We start from the raw sequence: 24,475 nt of genomic DNA on the forward strand, positions 1-24,475 counted from the left end.
GAGATGCTGCATGCACCGGTGATATGCTCCACTACATCTGGATGCCAGGTTCAGTTTCCATTTGCAGGAACATGCTCGATGACTCCGTTCAGGAAAAGGTGAAAAAATTCTACTTGGCTAGGATTGCTTCTGAAAGAATGTTCGGCGACGTGCATCAACCTCTGTATTGGTTGGCTATAATGGACTCATGGAGAACGTGGCTATACGTTTATCTAAGAAAATTTAGCCAAGAGTTAGGTAAATTTTTAGTTATGATTACATCGCTGCTTACACACAAAAGTTTTTGAAGGAAGAGAAAGGACTTCATAGTTTATTGCTTATCGGACTCTCCATGGATTCATGAACAGAACTTCAGGTTGGATAGGTAATAAGAGCAAGTTTAATAAGGAGTACTTTTAACTATAGTTGTGGCTAGGTCTCAGTCAAGTGATATACTATATAAAAAGAAAAAGGAAAAACTGAAGAAAAAATATTGTACGAATCTCCATGCAATATCAAAGGCATATAGGATCAACTGTGACATAACCAAGCCTCAATCGAATGAGACTTAGCAAAACTGTTTATCTATGCGGACAAGAGAGAAGAAAAATGAGAGGCGGCGGTTTTCATGCAAGGGCACACACTCTACACATTTGCTCTAAACAAACATAATAAATGTGGAGGCAGAGAAATAGAAAGGTGAAGAATGACAAATATCATAGCCAATCTTATTATGCGTGATTATAAATGATAGTTCTGAATGAAATGGCAACAACATATAGCCATCGGCTGGCTATGCTACTGGCCATGTTCTAAAAAGCCAAATGACATGATAAGAATTGAGAAACGTGTTAGGGCTGTCCAATAATGCCATGTCATTGTCGTTTAAGGTAATAATTAGGGGATCTGTTATTCAATCTGTTTTGTGTAGCTTTACTTATTTTTGTGATCACCAAAAAATATTGGGGGATGGGGATTTGTTGGAGCAATGTTTTTGGCCCCAGCTCTCCCTATAGTAGAATATTTTTGGGGAAAGAGGATCGGCTGGAGATGCTCTTACACATCTCAAAAAACTCAGGGGCAAACGCCTCCAATCATCAGCCACCCATGCATGCGCTTCCAGAATGAAGCTCCATGTTGATGAATGTTTCACTTTCTATTAGATTTTATTTCGACATTTACGTATTCACTTCATTGAATCCTCCACATACAAATCTCTCTTTTTAAATTATAAGAAAAGGGGGTTAATTTGAGCCAAGCATGCATGCCAAACTTGTCCGTACTTGCCATGAAATGAAACTAGTATATATCAGCGAGGATAAGGGGATGAGTATGCCACAACGGAGAAGATGCAGCAAGCAAAAGAGTAGGATTTTCCTTCCAGCAAAAGGCATCGCGTACATATTTCATGCAAAGAAAAGCAAAAGCAAAGGCGCGCAGATACCACATATCAGATCCGCGGCCGCGTGATAGGCCGGAGTGGCCCTGGAACTCCAGCCACAAATAGTTTAAGCTGACAGCGCATTCCCAAAAGCCACAAATCATTGCTGCAAATATGACGTCGGACACCGGGCTGCTGCTCCTGCATGCGAGCACTGGCAGGGATTGAATAATCGATGATTGATATCCCCGCGGTGTCATCTTCTAATGACAGGGTTAGCATTACATTTTGTTAATCCAAAGTTTCAAAACTTCAGCAAGAAGCGGCTGGGAGTAGTCCTTCTGGTACCAATAATGCCTCTGTGCTGTCGATGTACGTACGTAGGAGAGTACGCAGATTACTATAGGTTTACAGCTAGCTACGACGACTGGCTTTGGCGAGACGACCGGTGCACTCCGGCTGGTGGTGGTGGCCGGCAGTGTTGTTCTATCAGGGAGCAGCGCGGATTGGAGGCGAATTGGCCATTGGAATGGCTTAAACTAGTTAGGCCAATTGGCCTACGTATTTCCTTTCTTCCTTCCATTTGCCTTTCTAGCTCCCGGGTGACACTGACCGGAGAGGAAGAAAGGATGCGGTTTGTGCGTGGATTCACGGCGGGCCAAATCAGATGGGAACTGAGACGTGTGATGTACCACAGCTCGAGCTGGATTACCTGCCGGTGCCGGCGCCCGTGTGCATGGCTGCTTCGAAGATACGTCCATCTCTGTTCTCCCTTTTCAGGCGAGGCGACGCCGACGGGGGCTAGACGGAAAGTGAAGTGTTACTGCCGAGTGCTGCCTTCGAGACACAAAACCACCAGCTGCCATTGGACGATCAAACGCTGTCCGATGTGGGGGAGAGTCAGACGAACTTTTGTCCTAACCAGCCCTACCCTGAAGAAAGAAAGGGCACTTATTTCATGTGTACAGCACCGAACAGTGGATATGGTACCTTAATTAGTCATTAAACTGCAGCGTCAGTTACACATTGTGCTATATTGGGTGTACGAATCATACTTGACATATGCCGGCCAGCCAGCATAGCCTAGTCCCGGCCATGGCAGAGAGAAAGCGCGAACCGAAGCCGCGAGATGCTATAGTGGAGAGGCCACAATCTCCACCGTGTACGTTCGTGTCAACCCTATCCCTCACCACCACACTCACCCATGCCTCATTGGTACAGCAGTCCGGCATGCATCCCATCCGTACCACCAGATCGGGCGCCATCGCTCCTGGTACGATCGACCGTGCGTTACTTTACAGGGATGCATGCGTTGGAAGGATGGAACTGAGGCAAAGGCAGAGCGATCGATCGAGGAAGTGTTTTCTGCGGGGAGGAGATCGTCCGATTCGACGGATGGATGGTCGTGGATCCTAACAGGAGCGCACCATGCACGGCGCACTAGCTAGCTAGCATTAGGTGGCATGGCGGCCGGGCGCCGGACGTCGATCCATCCGGTCGTACGCCCTCCATTAGCATGCATTAGGTGGACGCCCCTCTCATGCCTCGTCTATGCAGAAAAGGAAAGCCAGCACCTCGCACGGTGATATTATTTATGGCACTAATCAGTCGGATCTTGTCTTGGTTAGAGGGAGATGAGCAGGAGAGGATGAGAAGATATGCCTCAGAGCTAGCGTACGTGGGACAATGAAGGGGGTCGAAAAAAGGAGACGCCTGACCACGAGAATGTGACTTTTCTCTGAACTTCGCTGGCGAGGCTGCACTTGTGGAAACAAGGTGCGGCTTAGTGGTTTTTTAATTCTCTATTAGGCGAGGGTGGGTGGTTTGGTGGTTAAGAAAGATCATTTCATCAATGATGTAGCTATATCTCAATCAAGTGACATAACATGCATGAAATAAAAAAGAACTGAAAATAAAAAAATACACAGATCTCAATGTAAAATCTCATGAATATTAGTACCGATTAAGATATAACCAACTGTAAGTCGACTGAGATTTAACAAGACTATCTTGTGCCTCACTTTTTTTTAAACGTAGTCGTTCCACGCACATCCATTCACTCCTACGAACCCCTATGAATGCACGCCATGTACATGTGCACAATCTTTCCCTAGAAGCATCTCTGAAAAACTGAGCCGTTGGAGGGGCGTTGAGGTGGCCACTCCTGACTATGGTGGCGCTTCGGCATGATGGTTCCACTCCCGCGAGGGTCGTGTCCATGTCTGTGCTTCGGTGACTTGTTCCCTTCGCGGCGGTGGTGGTGTGTCTTTATTGGATGCCAAGGCGGCGGACCTGGATGGTGAGTCTGCACGGCTAGCTCAGCGTGGCGGCAGTGGCGGCATCTCCTCTTGGCTATGCGGGTGGCAAGGCGAAGATTGGCGGGTGTCCCAGGAGTCGTAGTGGCTTCGTCAGTGGCGATCCTTAGTTCTGATCTAGAGGCTTGGCATGGGCGCCCCCCTCCCATCCACCCCTCGTGGGATGGGTCGACAAACTTGAGTCGGCGGGTGGCTATCATGTGGGTCTGAGCGGAAGCTATGCGCTCTGGCATCGGCAGCACCGGCACCTATAGGTGTCACTTCCCTCTGGGTGGGGGGGGGGGCGTTGCTATTGGTTCCCTCATGGTGCCGGGGTTCCGGGGTGAAAACCTTAGTCCATCTTCCGAGCTCGACGACGATGGTGTTTGGCGTCATCACCCTTTGGATGGCATCGTCGTGGAACCTCAGTCCCTCTCGGTTGCAGATGGCATATGCCATCATGTTTGCCTCTTCCTTGGCGCACATCCTCATCTCTGGAGCGGGATGGATCTGTTGATATCCTATCTTAGATGTGTTCCCATGATCTCTGTCTTTGGTCCTTGTTGTGTCCTGGCAGGAGCGGCGCTCCAAGGCCCGGAGCGAGAGGGCGGTCTCTATGATTAGGGGACCCCTTCAAAAGATGGCTCTATGTGTTCGGGTCCTCGCGGTGTATGGTGGTTTCTCATGGCAGCTCGGCTTAGGCCCTATTCAGTGGCCTTGAGTGTTGTTTGGTAGGGATGGCCCCTCTTATCTTTATTGCTCGGTGTTGAGTTTTGTGGCACTTGTGTCATCTGCCCAGTGTCATTCTATTTTCCTTTCGACTTCTTGTTTGAAGGTTTTCACACCACTATGTATCGACTCGGCTGTTTGTGCTTAATCTAATAGGGGTGGGGGGGAGAAAGCCTGTTTCAAGAGATTGAGAAAATTGCCACAAAGACATCACAGTTGGCGAATACACCATACTACTCAAAGAATAGAGCCCAAAAAAACTGGTATATTTCTAGAAAAATGTGAGTCCCTATGCCAAGTCTAAGACTCTATCCCGGGTGGACGAATTCCATCACAAGGATATCAAGGTTCTTTTCGCATGGTGTTAGTCATAAGAAGGAGTGCCATATCGTTATGTAACATTTGTAACCGGCAAGTGCCCTCAAAGACCCCGGGAATATCTCACTCCTTCGAGCCTTCAAGCCGCTCGGATGGTTTAGTGGGAGGCCCTTCTTCAAGAAATTGAAGTGATTACTCCTACCATGACACCAGGTTCCGCCTCATGGCACCTTAAACCTTTGGGCAAGTTCTCGATGAAATCTCTCTACCATGCCATCGCCACTAGTCCTTGTTTCTCCGATCTTTCAAAGCTTTGGTCGTTTTGGTTAGCCCTGAAGATACATATCTTCATGTTTGTCGCAGTTGTTGAGGGGTCGTCTACCTTCTGGTGACCAAGTCCTGAAGCGCAATGGTCCTGGAGATGGATTATGCTCTCTGTGTAACATCAACGATGATATCAACCACATGTTCTCATGCATGTGTTATGCTCTGTTCTATTGGAGCCACTTTCGGAAAGTCGTGAGGCCCAGTTGGTGCCCCCTCAAACTTTCCTAGTTTCTACGAGATCACGGCGGCCAGCTTAGGCTACCACCGTTGCCTATAGTGGGTGGGCTTCATGGTTCTCCCTTGGATGCTATTGACAATTCGCAATAAACTTGTTATAGAGCGGATCCATCTGCGACTTGCCATTGATGCCATTTTCAAACTATGTGGTATCTTGCAGGGGTGGAAGATCTTGAACAAGAGGTAGGCTCGGCATGCCATCGCCGAGGATTCCACACCTTGGCCTAGTAGTAAAAGTTGGCCTGAATAAGTTTTATTAATGTAAGATATCATGCCTTTGTCCCCCTCAAACAAAAACAAAAAGATATCATGCCTTTTGTTAGCAGAAAAAAAAAACAAGATATTGGTCCTTTTTGGAAGAATCTCTTGATTTGCAATGACACATTTAGGCCCAAGAGAAGAGCAGTCACTTGAGTTGCCTGGTATTGATGCTACATCTTATCAGCTGATTTGTTGGGTCTAACCCTATTCTAACTCTTGCTCTCTCTCGCTCGGACGAAAGGTAGATGAAGCACAGAGGACACGATCGAGGTTTACTGGCGACGTACGCCCGGGCAACGAACGCCCTACTTTTGATTGCTGGACTAACCACCGCCCAAGAAACACAACTTAACCCAGCCGGTTTTGTAGCACTGGCAGCAACGCAGCGCCCTGCAAAAACGACAAATTTGACGGGTTGACGAAAAAATTCACAAAGTGAACTGTCACTAGAAAAATCGCTCCGCTAACCCTTTCATGTAGCGCCCGACAGCTAGGCTTCACACTAAACTGTGTAACGCCTGACTGACAGACGCTACACGCCTAGCCAGCGTCGCATCCCGGGCTGCCTGATAATTGCTAAGTTAGTGTGCAGCGGCTGAGAGCTGGACGCTACACTATACAGTGTAGCGCCTAGCGTCTAGGCACTGCACTAGTGGCCCTTCAAGATGTAGTGCAACCACCAGTACAACGCCTATACACCAGGCGCTGCACTGTATAGTATAGCGCCTAGCTCTCAGGCGTTGCACACTGACTTAGCAATTTTCGGGCAGCCCGGGATGCGACGCTGGTCAGGCATATAACGTCTGTTAGTCAGACGCCGCACAGTGTGACGCATAGCTGTCGAACGCTACACAAAAGGATCGAAAAAAAATCATCAACAGTTCAGTTTGTGAAATACTTTCGTCTTGAGATCAAATATGTCCATTTTGCCCGCAGCGCCGACCGCGCGCTTCCGCCAAGCACGCATGCGCGAACGGCTGGCTGACTCCGCTGCACGCGAGTGATCCGCTCGGCCATGCGCATGACGCACACAGCGAGCAACAGACTGCTAACAACCTAGCTACTACCGCCCATGCACACACACGTACGCCCATACGTACACTCACACAGCCAACGAACTAGTTAGCCACAGTCGCCCACACGACGCACACCAACGACCTGAGCTGACTCCGCGGACTCGACCTGACGCTCTCACGCCGGCCGGTCTGCACCGCGCCGGACTCGACTTGGACACGCACGCCGGTCGCCACCGCATGGGCTTATTCCCAACATGATTAACTCATTAACAGTATACCCTGATCCTGACTGCACTAGCTTAGCTCTAGCTAGGGGCAAAGTGACAAAGGCAATGTGTTAACACAAATTCCCTGTCGCGAGTAGTATAGCATTCTCCTCAGGTGGCCGGAAAGTTATCCAAACCCACCGCATTTGGCTCTACGTGCTCCCTACATTTTCCAAAGAAAAAAAATACAAATTGATGGGACGAGAGAGAGAGAGAGAGAGAGATTTGTTCTCCTTTGCGCGGAAGTGGAATATTAAACTGGGAATGGAAAATGTGGCTAATCTAGCACTTGGACGCACGGACATGCTAGCTGAGGCAGCCGCATCCATGACGCGGATCCACCCATGGGCTACAGTACTCCACTTTGCATCCAGCTGCTGAACCCTACGTGCACACTGTAGCCTGTAGGTGGAGCGCGTCTATATAAAGGAGGCGGGTCGCGGTGTTAGCTCATCGCCTCATCGATTGCAGCCATTGCTTGCCAGTGGGAGAGAGAGTGGGAGTGGAGACTCTCGATTTTAAGTCAGAAGAAAGGAAGCTAAGCTAGCCAGCGAGATCTAGAGAGAGAGAGGATGGGTATGGGGTGGAAAATTCTGAGCGATGTGAAGCCATACCTGGCGATGGTGCTGCTGCAGGTGGGGTTCGCCGGGATGTACATCATCGCCGTGGCGTCCCTCAAGGCCGGGATGAGCCACTTCGTCCTCGTCGTCTACCGTAACCTCGTCGCCACCGCCGTCATGACGCCCTTCGCCCTCTACTTCGAGAGGTAACCAGCTAGTAGTTCCATCCATGGGTCATTCTCACACACGTATCGAGCAAACACCACGATCGAGCAAACACACACGTATAATTCGTTCGGCTCATTCTCATTTTTGTCTCATTTAGATGGTGCAACCTGCACAACCACCACTCGAGGATCCTAATCCACAAAAGTAGTAGACATATATGCATCTTAATACCTTATTCTATTTTGTACAGGCAAGATAGATAGCTTTCATCATGCAGCATCTACTACATATGGATGGATCAATCAAAATATCAGAGTGCATTAATTAACATAAGTAGAAAATGACACATAAGTAGGTGCATGTAGCTAGCTAACCGGCCTGTGTGCGGTATGTGTGTTTACGTACGTGTAAACGCACCTGGACGACCTCCACTAGGCAGTGTGCCCTGATTGGCCACTGGTGGAGGTCCTGCCATGCATGGAACCCACATGTCAGCTGGAAGCATGCACCCTTGATTCATACTCCATCTGTGCTGGAAAAGAACGCTTACAATTTTTTATGAAACATAAGATAGCTTTTTTTTAATAAACTTTGTCAAACTTTTCAACATCTCACTTAAGAAAAATCTTGTAACCTTCTTTCCAAGCACTGAGGGAGTACAATTTTGTAGTAGTGTTCATTTTCACGTAGCTAGATCATGATTAATGGAAGATCACCAGCTTACTGTATATTTGCTCCCTAACGTTCGTACAACATGTGCAGGGGACTGCGGCCAAAGATGACAATCACCATCTTCCTCAAGATCATGGGGCTCGCATTCCTCGAGTACGTCCGTACGATTAATTATTTGATCGTCCGTTCATGGTGATCAAGCACATAACTCTTTCTTGATTTCTAACTGATGTGATGTGTTGCATGGGTCTCTCAGGCCTGTGGTTGACCAGAACCTCTACTTCATGGGCGCGAAGATGACCTCGGCGGGATTCGCGACGGCGCTCGTGAACATCCTCCCGGCCGTCACCTTCGTGCTCGCCCTCATCCTGCGCATGGAGAAGGTGCGGCTGCGGAGCCTGCATAGTCAAGCCAAGATCGCCGGCACGGTCCTCACGGTGGCCGGCGCGGTGCTGATGGTACTGTACCACGGCCCCATGGTGCAGTTCCCGTGGACCAAGGGCCAGCACCACGCCACCGCCAGTGGCCAGGGCGTCGGCGGCGCGGCCAACGCGCGGGACTGGCTGAACGGGACTATCATGGTCATCATCGCCTGCGTGGCCTGGGCGTGCTTCTTCATCCTCCAGTCCAACACCCTCAGGAGCTACCCGGCGGAGCTGTCGCTCACCGTGCTCATCTGCGGCATGGGATCCCTCATGAGCGGCGCCATCGCCCTCGTCGCCGAGCGCGCCAACACTCAGGCCTGGGTCATCGGCTTCGACATGCGCCTCTTCACCGCCGTCTACGCTGGCATAGTGTGCTCCGGCGTGGCGTACTACGTACAGGGCATCGTGTCGAGGCAGAGGGGCCCGGTGTTCGTCACGGCATTCAACCCGCTCTGCATGATCATAACCGCCGTCATGGGCTCCATCATTCTCAAGGAGGAGATCAATCTCGGCAGGTACATAATTTTGTGCTGCCACCACATCAAGATGGATATTGATGTATTATACATTAGTGCAACAATACTAATGATCTCATTTCATTGTTGCATTCAGTGTGATTGGTGCAGCGATCATCGTTGGAGGCCTATACTTTCTCATATGGGGCAAGAGCAAGGACGAGGTCAGCAAAGCCGGCGGCAGCAGCAAGGGCGCCGGCGAGCTGCCCTTAACCTCGGTGACCAACGGCCACGGCAGCGGCAGCGACAAGCAAGAGCTCGGCAACGGCAACGGCGGCCATGTCTTCGTCGTCGAGACGCCGGCAGCCAATGGCCACTACTAGTCAAAGGGATCGATCGGAGTAACTATATACTCCAATACATACGATGATCGATCCGTCTGTCTATATATTTCCTGGTAATGCACACATGGTCCATCGATCATGTATGTAGACGAATTTTTCCTACATTTTCTTCTTCTGGTCAGCTTCTCGCTAGCTACGATCCAATCATGTCATGTGAGAGTGAGAGAAGACCAGCGAGTGGTGGCTGTAGCAAGTGTAACGGATGAGACCAGTGATGTACGTGTCCGGATCGCTTGCTTAATTTAATCACGCCTGCTTTGCTTAACTGGTGCTTCAACTGATTAACTATCTTTAGTTGTGACTAGCTAGTTCATTATTCTCATTATTGATGAAAACAGTCCAAATGTGCTTTAGCCTTTGAGAGAAGGACGTCGTGGCATGCAACCACTTCGCATTTCCAATCTACTAAGTGTTTGTGTCTTTAGTTAGGCTAGTTTCATGGATGGCACTACTCTCAAGAAAAGGAATTCCCGATCTAGTGTCCACTGTTTATTTTGAGATTTTTTCTATTTGGTAAATTTTGTTTTCCTTTCTTGTTTCAACATGTATCAAAATGTTTCATTGTGTAACAGTAAATCCAATCCGGAACAAGTGTGGTCTTATTTATTGGTACATGAGGGGACCTTATAATACACTTATGGAGCAAGGAAAAAAGTCATGAAACACGGCAAAGTTTACCCATAAAAAAAACATGAAGCTCAAAGCAGCGGTGCACGGAGGATCCTTGAACGGTATATCCCGTGCATAGTAGGAAAACCACTCTCCACTACATGACTCGCCAGCGCTTTTGACGGCGGCGTCCGTTGCCGTCAGACGGGAAACAACGCCGACGGCTAAACTATGCCGACGGCTGTCCCACGGCCGTCGGCATACGCACCTATACCGACGGCTATACTACGCCGACGGTCTGACACATCTACGCTGACGGGGCTATGCCGACGGCAGCCGTAGGCATAGATCTATGCCGACGGCAAAGGACCTATGCCGACGGTCCTGGGCCGTAGGCATAGCCCGCGAGTCCGGTAGTGAGTAGTAGTAGTGGTGGTGGTTTAATTAGTTGGGATTAGCTACCAGTAAGTTGGCTAAAAATCAAATTTCAGTTTGTCGGTTTTTCTGAGAGATGGAAGAGTCGTGAAGTAGAGCTCCGAGGCCGAGAGTGGATGGTAGAGGGGGAGGGGGAGGGGAGTGCCAACAAGGTGTGGGGATGCCGGCAAGGCTGAGCCTGGGCCAATGACAAAGAGGATTGGGTCCGTTACGTTTTGCCCACATATACGATAAACTGAGCACTTGGCCGGAGGAGGTAAGGGAGGCGAGCTTCGAGGAGTAAGATCAACTGATTTGGATAGAGAAGGCTGGCAGAGTCCAAAAATCAGCTAACACTAGAAAAATTCGGAAGACCTATCTGGCGAACGTCGGATTTTTGGCTTCTCTTAGCGAACGTATTGCTGTCGTTGGATGCGCAGCACATATATATCTTGTTGTGTGTTTGCTTGCCACATCAGCTTTTGAAACTCGTTCATTACAACACAAAAGTTGTGTGAATGCATCATCCTATTCAAATACAACCCACCTGATTCTCAAAAAAAAAAATATACAACCCACCTACCGTACAAGCTAACGCCTCAAGCCTCCACTTGGGAGACCTTAAATCGAAGCCATGTTCCTCTTTTTCTTTACTAGGTGGTAATTTCTTTTTCGTTTAGGTACATGGTTACTTTCCGAAAACAAATGTGTGTGGCAGTTTTATAATTTTTTGAACTTTTTCATATGGAAAATTTAAACATTTTTTAAATGTTCATATGTCAAGTTGTTTTGTACACATGGCAAATTTTAGGAAAAAAATCTTCTGATCCCATGATAAATTCATCACATTTTTTGTCTTGCGAACATGGCAATTTCAGGGTCTTCTTGTAATGCTCCCATGGCATGCTTTGGGAATTTTATTCATGGCAATTTTATCATTAATAGCATATTAATTTTATTATTAAGAGTATGGCAATTTTATTATGAAGAGCACATGGTAGTTTTATTTTCAGTGGCATGACAACTTGTATTTAATTTTCATCACGGCAATTTCCTGTTTGTAATTTTTATGTTTTGAAAACAAAAATATAAAGCATGGCAAATTATGTACTTTTTACACTCAATTGCCATGAAGTGTATTTTTAAACATCATGGCAATTATGAACTTGCTTCAGTATATTTTATTGTACAAACTTTTTTATAAAATAGAGGATGGCAATTGTAAATTTATGTTTTCTCCGTCTTTTTCTGTATAAGAAAATGTTTTTTTGTTGATGACAATTTTCGGACGCTCGAGGGAGAGCATTTCGTTCGCTGGTTTGATAATAAAAAACTGGCGATCGCCAAATATTAGTGTCTATTATGTTTTAGATAACTTACCAATAGTCGGCCCCAATTAGCCCTTATCCCAAACAAATGGTCAACTTTTGTCAACTCGATACTACATCATAAATCTGGCAGGTTGGAGCTAGAGTGGGGCATCAATCGATGACAACGAAGTGTTATGTTGCGCGTACACGCGCATGCATGACTGAAACAGAAAGTGAAGGAATTGAAGCGAGAATCCCAGACGTTCCATCTGCCAAGGTCAATCACTCGAAAGTAGCCACCATATATACCCCGATCGTCGGAGCTGCCTGTAAATTAGCAAGTTCGTTCATCTACTTTGTGTCACACTCACGATTCCCAAGCGCGCTCTCTCGGTGTGCATGCATGTGTGCATGTGTGCGTGTGCGTGACGCGAAGTAATGGTCGTATGTCTTGAAAGAAGAAGAAAAGGCGTGGAAACAGATACCTTCCTGGCATGGACGCGTTCATGTTAAATACTCAAAGGATCAAGTACATCTTGCACATATTGTTGCTAGGCTTTGCCCCTACTCCAAGCTATACAGGATAAGGCTAATCCTATACTAACAACCTGCGCCATCTTTACAACACACACACGCATACAATATACATGACAACATGTCACGCTTATACAACTACTAGCTTATCTTTTAACATCCTCCCTTAATCTTAACGTATTAAGGTTTAGATTACGCTTGAAGGCTTGTAGTTGTCTGACTTGAAGAGGTTTGGTGAATCCATCCGTGACTTGGTCTCCTGTTGGATTAAACCGAATGTCCAGCAGCTTTTGTCCAACTCTTTCTCGAACAAAATGATAGTCAATTTCTATGTGTTTTGTTCTTGCATTAAACACAGGATTTGTAGAAAGATATGTTGCCCCAAGATTGTCACACCGCAGACATGACATGTGTGATCTTCCAATGCCTAGCTCATCAAGTAGGGTTTCTATCCACATTACCTCAGCAGTTGCATATGCCAGAGATTTATATTCTGCTTCAGTGCTAGAGGGTGAGACTGTGGCATGTTTCTTTGCATTCCAGGATATATGATTTGATCCAAGGAAGATTGCAAAACCTCCAGTTGATCTCCTACTATCATCTGGACATCCAGCCCAATCTGCATCAAAGAATGCACTTACTGTTGTCGAAGAAGACTTACATATCTTGAGACCTATTTCAGCACTCCCTTGAATATATCTTACTATTCTCTTAACAGTTGTCCAGTGCAGAGAAGTAGGAGCATGCAGAAATTGACAGACCTTATTAACAACAAAAGATATATCAGGTCTTGTCAATGTTAGATACTGTAATGCACCTATTGTACTCATGTATTTAGTCCCTTCTTCTGGACTCAACAATTCACCTTCATGCAAAGATAGTTTGTCAGTGGTAGACATGGGTGTGTTAGAAGGTTTACAGTCCCTCATGCCTACTCGCTTGACTATGTTTCTCGCATACTTTTCCTGAGTTAACATAATACCATCATGACTCTGTTTTACTTCAATACCTAGGAAGTAATGCAACTCTCCTAGATCCTTAAGAGCAAATTCTCTTTTCAAAAAAATTAGCAATGTTGTGGTGGCTTCTTGTGATGAGCTAGCAACAATTATGTCATCAACATAAATCAACATAAATATAGTCACCTTCCCTCTTTTGAAGAAGAACAAAGAAGTGTCTCCTTTAGATGCCTTGAAACCAAGTTGATGTAGCTTTGTACTCAGCTTGTGGTACCATGCTCTAGGTGCCTGTTTTAGACCATACAAGGCCTTGTTCAATTTACACACATGATGTGGTCTTGAACGGTCATCAAAACCAGGTGGTTGTCTCATATAGACCTCCTCCTCAAGAACGCCGTGTAAGAACGCATTCTGTACATCCAATTGGCGAAGACTCCAGCCCCTAGAAACAGAAATAGACAAGACAAACCTGATAGTAGCAGCCTTAACTACAAGGCTAAAAGTATCTTCACAATCAATCCCATAGCGTTGCTTAAAGCCTTTAGCTACTAATCTAGCCTTGTACCTATCTATCGTGCCATCGGGTCTTTTTTTAATTTTGTACACCCACTTACAATCTATGATATTCCTCCCTTGCTTTGAAGGAACTAGGTGCCAAGTTTGTTTTTTCATAAGCGCATCATATTCTGCATGCATAGCATTTCTCCAGTTGTCATTGCTTAGTGCCTCTGTCAAAGTGTGAGGTTCACCAGAAGATGCAAAGTTCGCAAACTTAAAGTTCTTTTCATACATGATTCTCCCGTCTTTAAATTTCGTAGGTTTCAAAATACCTTTCTGGGCACGTGTAGTAACCCATGGTGACATGCACACAAGAGCCGCCTACTCCACAGCCGCAGAGGATCCCTCCCCTCGTACTGTAGCCAACCAAGCCGGTGTGGCTGATCCTTCTTCAGCCGCTGGGCTCGAATCCCATGTGTGTGGGTCCGACGAGAGTGACCCACCAGCCCGTCCAGCATCGCTCGTGTGCGCGTCGGGTGGTGTTCCACATGTCCCACCTCGACAACTGGCGCGTGTGGGCGAGGGAGGATCCGACCGGGGGCCTGCCACGAGGCGAGTGCCTAACTGCGACCGCGACGAAGACGCGTTCGACCCACCTGACCAGTCGACAGGCGGTGAATCTGGAAGCATCAGGAGATCCTCCTAGTATCCCACAACCGTGTCAGCCGGGGCGCTCGCGCCAGACCCAGAGGGTGTATCCACCTCGTGTTCGGCGTCAGGAGTTCTCTGTTGCTGCTGCATAAAATCACAGGTTGGAGCACTGTTTTTCACCGTTGTCTCCATTAGGGTTAGGATTATTAAACAAGTGATCATTAGCATAATATTCACCCCCTTGATCAGTAGGATTTAATAACTCTGGAGACAGCAAAAGTATTACTGCACGTAAACGAGCGCCGGTGTTAGGATGCAAGGAAGAGAAGGGAAAGATATTCTCATCAAACACAACATCCTGGAAATATAAACACGTCCAATGGAGATATCAAGACATTTGTACCCCTTGTGAAGGTTGCTATAACCAAGAAAAGCACATTGTTTGGACCGAAATTGAAGTTTATGATTATTGTAGGGCTGTAAATTTGGCCAACAGGTGCATCCAAAAATTCTGAGGATAGAATACTTGGGTTTATCATGGAATAGTCGTTCAAAAGGTGCTAGGGGTACGATTTATCAAGTAAGTTGCAGTGATGAATGCTTCGTCCCAAAATTTTAGAGGCAAAGAAGCTTGGGCAAGAAGGGACAGACCCACTTCGATGATGTGGCGATGTTTTCTCTCAGCTGAACCGTTTTGTTGGTGGACATGAGGGCAGGAGACATGATAGGATATACCTATCTTGGTAAAAAAGGAGTTTAACTTAACATACTCACCACCACAATCTGTTTGGAGAGCAAGAATCTTACGATCAAACTGACGTTCCACAAGATTCTTGAAGTCATGAAATTTCTGGAAAACCTCAGACTTATGCTTGACTAGGTAGATACATGTAAATTTGCTGCAATCATCAATGAAACTGACATAATATTGTTTTCTTCCTACTGTTTCAATAGCAGGACCCCACAAATCAGAGAACACAAGTTCTAAAGGGAACTTTGATTCACATATTGGATAGGGAAGTTGGTGACTTTTGCCTTTTTGACAGGCGTCACATACAAGCTCACTATTGAGATAACTAGCACACGGGAGATTATTTTGACTAATGACTTTCTTAAAAATAACAGAGGAAGGATGCCCTAAACATCGATGCCACATGTCTGGAGACAACTTTGTGGCACTTAGAACTTGCTTGTTGACGTTGGATCCCGTGTGCCTAACTGGGTAGATACCTCTCCTACCACTGCCTCAAAGGAGTACCTTCCTCGTTCCCCGTTCCTTGATAAGAAAAGAATAGGGATGAATTTCAACAAAAGAGTCATTGTCAATGGCAAGACGACTAGCCGAGATTAGGCTCTTGTTGGCTTCGGGTACACGAAGGATATTATTTAGATGAAGGTCACGATCTTGGGTGTGAACGGCTGAATGACCAATGTGTTTAATATCCATACATGAACCACTTGCGGTGTGAATCTACTCGTTGCCTTGGTAGCGGTCGCGCACGGTCAGCTTCTCCAGGTTACCTGTGATATGGTCGGTGGCACCACTGTCAAGATACCAGTTGGTGTCCACCCCATACTATGGCGCCGTGAGATTGACCGACTTCTCTTTTTCTCCTTGGTAGGACTCGTCGTAGCGTTTCCAGCACTTCCATGCTGGGTGGCCTATATTTTCCATAGATTTGACACTGCATCATGGGCGCAGAGGCATTGTTGTTGTAGTTGCCCCCGCCACCGCCGTTGTCGGCATGTCCACCACCGCCACGACCTCCAAGCTTGGAGTATTTACGGCCGCCACGATCACCACCGGCGCCGGCTTGCCTGCGACCGCGGTCACCACCTCCGCCGCCAAACTTGCAGCCTCGGGTGTCAGCGTTGGCAGAGGACTGAGATGCTCTACCATGAAGGTTTAGCCTCGTCTCGAAGCTGAGCAGCTGTGAGTACAGCTCGGCCACGGTCATCGATTCCACCCAGGAGCACATGGCAGAAACCACCGCGTTGAAATCTTCTTCGAGCCTAGCTACGATGTGAGAGATGATGTCATCCTCGTCCACCCTCTTCCCTGCGGCGATCAGTTCATCGCAGAGGGACCTAATTTTCTCGACATATTCAGTGATGGAGGAGTTTTCCTTCTGCAAGTTAGCGAGGACGATCCGGACGTTGGTGGTTTGGGAATGGGTGCGGGATGCATGCATCCCTTCAACTGTATTCCAGAGTTCCACCGAAGTGTGGCATGATGCAACCTGGATGGCTATCTCATGAGGGAGACTCGTCAGAAGGTATGAGAAAACTTGCTGATCTTGGGCGTACCAGGTTTGGAACTCCGGGTTTGCTGCCTTCGTTGTGGTCTAGCCATCAGAGGAGGTCACGTCGATCTGCATCGATGGTGGCGGCTGCTCGATGTCGAGGTACTTCGCCATATGCGCTCCTCGGATGGCGGAGAGCACAGTCACGTGCCACAGCGCTTGGTTGCCCTTGCTAAGTTCCTCTATGGCGGCGTGAGCAAATGGCGAGGCAGGGAAGATAATTCAAGGCGTCACCATGGATGAGCTCGAGGACAACTCTGATTACCATGAAAGAAGAAGAAAAGGTGTGGAAGCGTATACCTTCCTGGCAGGGACACGTTCATGTTAAATACTCAAAGGATCAAGTACATCTTGCGCAGGTTTTTGCTAGGATTTGCCCCTACTCCAAGCTATACAGGATAAGGCTAATCCTATACTAACAACATGCGCCATCTTTACAACACACGCACGCATACAATGTATGTGACAACATGTCATGTTTATAAAACTACTAGCCTATCTTTTAACATCCTCCCTTAATCTTAACGTATTAAGGTTTAGATTACGCTTGAAGGCTTGTAGTTGTCTGACTTGAAGAGGTTTGGTGAATCCATCCGTGACTTGGTCTCCTGTTGGAATAAACCGAATGTCCAACAGCTTTTGTCCAACTCTTTCTCGAACAAAATGATAGTCAATCTCTATGTGTTTTGTTCTTGCATGAAACACAGGATTTGCAAAAAAGATATGTTGCCCCAATATTTTCACACCACAGACATGACATGTGTGATCTTCCAATGCCTAGCTCATCAAGTAGGGTTTCTATCCACATTACCTCAGCAGTTGCATTTGCCAGAGATATATATTCTGCTTCAGTGCTAGAGGGTGAGACTGTGGCATGTTTCTTTGCATTCCAAGATATATGATTTGATCCAAGGAAGATTGCAAAACCTCCAGTTGATCTCCTACTATCATCTGGACATCCAGCCCAATCTGCATCAAAGAATGCACTTACTGTTGTCGAAGAAGACTTACATATCTTGAGACCTATTTCAGCACTCCCTTGAATATATCTTGTTATTCTCTTAACAGTTGTCCAGTGCAGAGAAGTAGGAGCATGCAAAAATTGACAAACCTTATTAACAACAAAAGATATATCAGGTCTTGTCAATGTTAGATACTGTAATGCACCTATTGTACTCCTGTATTTAGTCCCTTCTTCTGGACTCAACAATTCACCTTCATGCAAAGATAGCTTGTCAGTGGTAGACATGGGTGTGCTAGAAGGTTTACAGTCCCTCATGCCTACTCGCTTGACTATGTTTCTCGCATACTTTTCCTGAGTTAACATAATACCATCATGACTCTGTTTTACTTCAATACCTAGGAAGTAATGCAACTCTCCTAGATCCTTAAGAGCAAATTCTCTTTTCAAAAAAATTAGCAATGCTGTGGTGACTTCTTGTGATGAGCTAGCAACAATTATGTCATCAACATAAATATAGTCACCTTCCCTCTTTTGAAGAAGAACAAAGAAGTGTCTCCTTTAGATGCCTTGAAACCAAGTTGTTGTAGCTTTGTACTCAGCTTGTGGTACTAGGCTCTAGGTGCCTATTTTAGACCATACGAGGCCTTGTCCAATTTACACACATGATGTGGTCTTGAACGGTCCTCAAAACCAGGTGGTTGTCTCATATAGACCTCCTCCTCAAGAATGCCGTGTAAGAATGCATTCTGTACATCCAATTGGCGAAGACTCCAGCCCCTAGAAACAGAAATAGACAAGACAAGCCTGATAGTAGCAGCCTTAACTACAAGGCTAAAAGTATCTTCATAATCAAAACCATAGCGTTGCTTAAAGCCTTTAGCTACTAATCTAGCCTTGTACCTATCTATTGTGCCATCAGGTCTTTTTTTTATTTTGTACACCCACTTACAATCTATGATAATTCTCCCTTGCTTTGAAGGAACTAGGTGCGAAGTTTGATTTTTCATAAGTGCATCATATTCTGCATGCGTAGCATTTCTCCAGTTGTCATTGCTTAGCGCCTCTGTCGAAGTGTGAGGTTCACCAGAACATGCAATGTTCGCAAACTTAAAGTTCTTTTCATACCTGATTCTCCCGTCTTTAAATTTCGTAGTTTTCAAAATACCTTTCTGGGCACGTGTAGTAACCCATGGTGACATGCACACAAGAGTCGCGTGCTCCACAGCCGTAGAGGATCCCTCCCCTCGTACTGCAGCCAACCGAGTCGGCGTGGCTGATCTTCTTTAGCCGCTGGGCTCGAATCCCGTGTGTGTGGGACCGACGAGAGTGACCCGCCAACCCGTCCAGCATCGCTCGTGTGCGCGCCGGGTGGTGTTCCAAATGTTCCACCTCGACTACTGGTGCGTGTGGGCGAGGGAGGATCCGACCGGGGGCCCGCCACGAGGCGAGTGCCTAACTGCGACCGCGACGAAGACGCGTTCGACCCACCTGACCAGTCGACAGGCGGTGAATCTGGAAGCATCAGGAGATCCTCCTAGTATCCCACAACCGTGTCAGCCGGGGCGCTCGCGCCAGACCCAGAGGGTGTATCCACCTCGTGTTCGGCGTCAGGAGTTCTCTGTTGCTGCTGCATAAAATCATAGGTTCGAGCACTATTTTTCACCGCTGTCTCCATTAGGGTTAGGATTATTAAACAAGTAATCATTAGCATAATATTCACCCCCTTGATCAGTAGGATTTAATAACTCTGGAGACAGCAAAAGTATTTCTGCACGTAAACGAGCGCCGGTGTTAGGATGCGAGGAAGAGAAGGGAAAGATATTCTCATCAAACACAACATCCTGGAAATATAAACACGTCCAATGGAGATATCAAGACATTTGTACCCCTTGTGAAGGTTGCTATAACCAAGAAAAGCACATTGTTTGGACCGAAATTGAAGTTTATGATTATTGTAGGGCTATAAATTTGGCCAACGGGTGCATCCAAAAATTCTGAGGATAGAATACTTGGGTTTATCATGGAATAGTCGTTCAAAAGGTGCTAGGGGTACGATTTATCAAGTAAGTTGCAGTGATGAATGCTTCGTCCCAAAATTTTAGAGGCATAGAAGCTTGGGCAAGAAGGGACAGACCCACTTCGATGATGTGTCGATGTTTTCTCTCGGCTGAACCGTTTTGTTGGTGAACATGAGGGCAGGAGACATGATAGGATATACCTATCTTGGTAAAAAAAGGAGTTTAACTTAACATACTCACCACCACAATCTATTTGGAGAGCAAGAATCTTACGATCAAGCTGACGTTCCACAAGATTCTGGAAGTCATGAAATTTTTGGAAAACCTTAGACTTATGCTTGATTAAGTAGATCCATGTAAATTTGCTGAAATCGTCAATGAAACTGGCATAATATTGTTTTCTTCCTACTATTTCAATAGTAGGACCCCACACATCAGAGAACACAAGTTCTAAAGGGAACTTTGATTCACTTATTGGATAGGGAAGTTGGTGACTTTTGCCTTTTTGACAGGCGTCACATACAATCTCATTATTGAGATAACTAGCACACGGGAGATTATTTTGACTAATGACTTCCCTAAAAATAACAGAGGAAGGATGCCCTAAACATCGATGCCTCCTGTCTGGAGACAACTTTGTGGCACTTAGAACTTGTTTGTTGACGTTGGATCCCATGTGCCTAACTGGGTAGATACCTCTCCTACCACTGCCTCAAAGGAGTACCTTCCTCGTTCCCCGTTCCTTGACAAGAAAAGAATAGGGATGAATTTCAACAAAAGAATCATTGTTAATGGCAAGACGACTAGCAGAGATTAGGCTCCTGTTGGCTTCGGGTACATGACGGATATTATTTAGATGAAGGTCACGATCTTGGGTCTGAACGGCTGAATGACCAATGTGTTTAATATCCATACATGAACCACTTGCGGTGTGAATCTGCTCGTTGCCTTGGTAGCGGTCGCGCACGGTCAGCTTCTCCAGGTTACCTGTGATATGGTCGGTGGCACCACTGTCAAGATACCAGTTGGTGTCCAGCCCATACTATGGTGCCGCGAGATTGACCGACTTCTCCTTTCCTCCTTGGTAAGACTCATCGTAGCGTTTCCAGCACTTCCATGTTGGGTGGCCCATATTTTCCATAGATTTGGCACTGCACCCTGGGCGCAGAGGCATTGTTGTTGTAGTTGCCCCCACCGCTGCTGTTGCCGCCATGTCCACCACCGCCACGACCTCCAAGCTTGGAGTAGTTACGGCCTCCATGATCACCATCGGGCCGGCTTGCCTGTGACCACGGTCACCACCTACGCCGCCAAACTTGCAGCCTCGGGTGTCAGCATTGGCAGAGGACTGAGATCCTCCACAATGAAGGTGTAGCCTCGTCTTGAAGCTGAGCAGCTGTGAGTACAGTCGGGCATGGTCACCGGTTCCACCCGGGAGCACATGGTAGAAACCACCGGGTTGAAATCTTCTTCGAGCCCAGCTAGGATGTGAGAGACGATGTCATCCTTGTCCACTCTCTTCCCTGCGGTGATCAGTTCATCGCAGAGGGACCTAATTTTCCTGACATATTCAGTGATGGAGGAGTTTCCCTTCTGCAAGTTTGCGAGGATGATCCGGACGTTGGTGGTTTGGGAACGGGTGCGGTATGCATGCATCCCTTCAAATGTATTCGAGAGTTCCACCGAAGTGTGGCATGATGCAACCTGGATGGCTATCTCACAACAGATACTCGTCAGAAGGTATGAGAAAACTTGTTGATCTTGGGCGTACCAGGTTTGGAACTCCGGGTTTGCTACCTTCGCCATGGTCTTGCCATCAGAGGAGGTCACGTCGATCTGCATCGGTGGTGGCGGCTGCTTAATGTCGAGGTACTTCGCCATATGCGCTCCCTAGATGGCGGAGAGCACAGTCACGTGCCACATCGCTTGGTTGCCCTTGCTGAGTTTCTCTATGGCGGTGTGAGCAAATGGCGAGGCAGGGAAGGAACTTGAAGGCGTCGCCATGGATGAGCTTGAGGACAACTCTGATTACCATGAGAGAAGAAGAAAAGGCGTGGAAGTGTATACCTTCCTGGCAGGGACACGTTCATGTTAAATACTCAAAGGATCGAGTACATCTTGCGTAGGTTTTTGCTAGGCTTTGCCCCTACTCCAAGCTATACAGGATAAGGCTAATCCTATACTAACAACCTGCGCCATCTTTACAACACACGCACACATACAATGTATGTGACAACATGTCACATTTATACAACTACTAGCCTACATTTTAACATGTCTATGTTCTCCTCCTCTCTTCTCTCTCGTTGTCTTAGAAATAGAACGTGTGCCAACGAAACATGACGGCAGGAAAAGAAGAGGTAAAACTGTGCTCCTCTTAATTAGTCCATATTGGCAATGCTCATGGGTCTGAGTCAGGGTCGGGCTGGAAAAATCATAGGCATTGTGCCAAACTCTAAGATAGGCCCTATCTCTTTGAAAAACTACATAAACATAACTATAATAATATAAAGATCATAATATCTCACACAACAATCTGAAATATCAAGAATGTACCTATTCATGGTTGTACAATAGCATCATTGTAGCATCATTATTTTAGTGTTCATTTAAATAAAATGTTCAATAATATGCCATAATCAATATTTCCTAATACTTCACTCTCAAGTGTTGTTGTGGCCAAATCAGTCTTTGTTGTGTAATGGTAGTGTGCATATAGGACTTCAATAGCTTAGATTTCGCTGATGCAACGGTAATGGAGGCGGTCAATATAACTCAGTAAGCAATACTTGCATTGGAAAAACAATTATGCCGACTTAAAAACTTTAGAATTCAATGGGCCGAACATTTTATTTTGGAATGAAATTTTAATGAAACATAACTTCAGATACGGTTCATTGGAACCAGTGTCAGATTTTTTTCAACCTTTTCAAGAGCAATACTAGATGCCTAATAGATGAAAAAAATTAAACTTAGGTACAAGATTTTAGCAAAAGTAAATGGCAGGAGAAAATTGGAACTCATAGTCAAGTCCTCACGGGATCGTCGGTTATCAACGTGATGACACTTAAGAAATTAGAGATCAAGAGATAGCTTGAACTTTCCTTGCCTTCAGATCATCCCTGTCGACACAGGTGAGGGAGTCCTGGATTAAGGGGTCCTCGGACTGCCGGACTATGAACATGGGCAGGATTGTTGGGCTATGAAGATACAAGACAAAAGACTTCTTCCCGTGTTCGGATGGGACTCTCCTTTGCGTGGATGGAAAGCTTGGTGATTCGGATATGTAGATTCCTTTCTTTGTAACCGACTTTGTATAACCCTAGCCCCCTCCCGTGTCTATATAAACCAAAGGGTTTAGTCCATAGAGGCAATCATAATCACATAGGCTAGACTTCTAGGGTTTTAGCCATTACGATCTTGTGGTAGATCAACTCTTGTAATACCCATATTCATCAAGATCAATCAAGCAGGAAGTAGGGTATTACCTCCATAGAGAGGGCCCGAACCTGGGTAAACATTATGTCCCCCGCCTCCTGTTACCATTAGCCTTAGACGCATAGTTCGATACCCCCTACCCGAGATCCACCGGTTTTGACACCGACATTGGTGCTTTCATTGAGAGTTCCGCTGCATCGTCACCAAAAGGTTTGATGGCTCCATCAATCATCTACAACAATGCAGTCCAGAGGGAGGTTTTTCTCTCCAGACAGATCTTCGTATTCGGCGGCTTCACACTGCGGGCCAACTCGCTTGGCCATCTAGAGCAGATCAATAGCTACACCCATGGCTACCAGGTCAGGTTTGGAAGCTTGAATTACGTGGCCAATATCCACGGAGACTTGATCTTCAACGGATTCGAGCCCATGACGGCCGCTCCTAGTCACTACAATGAACATGACCTAAGTCTGTCATCGGATCGTGCTCAGGAGATAGCGCCTATAACCGCTCTGGCCCTAGATCCGGAGTAGATTGCGCCATCCAAGGGCAGGACGCTTAACCCCGCCATGGAAGCTGTAGACTCAGCGGCGCCGGAGCCACACATAGGTCCAACCTCGAGCGGGGCCTGTGTCGTCGGAACCTCGGATTCATCTCCGGCCATAAGTTCCAAACTGCGTGCATCCGCGCCCATTGAACCTGATCAGGCGTCGATCGTCAAGTTCAGCTCCGCGGACATCTTCCGGCAATCACCTTTAGGCGATGTGCTAAACTCACTAAAATCCCTCTCCTTGTCAAGAGATTCTCAGCCTAACTATATCTGGCTTGTATTGGAAGCTGACGAATTTCGCTTCCCACCCACCACCCACTACATAGCCAATGTCGAGGACTTGACCGACATGCTCGACTATGACTCTGAAGACATCGATGGTATGGACGGCGATGCCGGAGAGGAGCAGGCACAAAAACCACCGCTTATAGGGGCTGGACAGCCACCTCCTCGTATGATGTATACATGGTGGATACACCCAAAGAGAACAACGGCGACAATGAAAATCCAGTCGAGGATAAGCCTCCTGAGATACAGCCAAAGCGCCGGCGTCAGCGGTGCCGCTCTAAGCCATGCCGTGGTAAAAACAGCAATACCATAACACGAGAAAACAATACTCTGGACGATGTCAAAGACAATGAAGACCCCATTCAGCCAACCCCCGAACAGGACGAACGGGAAGATGGGCGAGTTAGCCCCGATGAACAGGCCACAAACGAAGACTCCGAGGATAGT

General features: G+C 46.8%; 1 protein-coding gene and 2 pseudogenes across 1 annotated transcript; 1 reads left to right on the forward strand and 2 right to left on the reverse strand.

Moving 5' to 3' along the window:
* The first annotated feature begins 7,255 nt into the window (after positions 1–7,255).
* On the forward strand, positions 7,256–9,757 carry LOC123138428 (WAT1-related protein At1g44800). Its single transcript, XM_044558406.1, has 4 exons — positions 7,256–7,574; positions 8,299–8,361; positions 8,465–9,148; positions 9,246–9,757. The coding sequence occupies exons 1-4, from the start codon at positions 7,381–7,383 to the stop codon at positions 9,469–9,471; spliced, it is 1,167 nt and encodes a 388-aa protein (XP_044414341.1). The 5' UTR covers positions 7,256–7,380; the 3' UTR covers positions 9,472–9,757.
* Positions 9,758–16,382: 6,625 nt separating this feature from the next.
* Positions 16,383–16,521, reverse strand: LOC123140396 (uncharacterized; annotated as a pseudogene).
* Positions 16,522–21,132: 4,611 nt separating this feature from the next.
* Positions 21,133–21,270, reverse strand: LOC123140402 (uncharacterized; annotated as a pseudogene).
* Between the last annotated feature and the right edge of the window lie 3,205 nt (positions 21,271–24,475).

The sequence above is a fragment of the Triticum aestivum genome, chromosome 6B, assembly GCF_018294505.1.
Source record: "Triticum aestivum cultivar Chinese Spring chromosome 6B, IWGSC CS RefSeq v2.1, whole genome shotgun sequence".
Classification (NCBI taxonomy): domain Eukaryota; kingdom Viridiplantae; phylum Streptophyta; class Magnoliopsida; order Poales; family Poaceae; genus Triticum; species Triticum aestivum.

What these genes read in the sequence shown, in the direction of transcription:
- LOC123138428 (XM_044558406.1), top strand. Translation starts at nt 7,381, where the DNA reads ATGGGTATGGGGTGGAAAATTCTGAGCGATGTGAAGCCATACCTGGCG. An exon ending in ATGGGGCTCGCATTCCTCGA is followed by an intron (nt 8,362 to 8,464) that starts GTACGTCCGTAC and finishes TGGGTCTCTCAG; the next exon opens with GCCTGTGGTTGACCAGAACC. An exon ending in GAGGAGATCAATCTCGGCAG is followed by an intron (nt 9,149 to 9,245) that starts GTACATAATTTT and finishes TGTTGCATTCAG; the next exon opens with TGTGATTGGTGCAGCGATCA.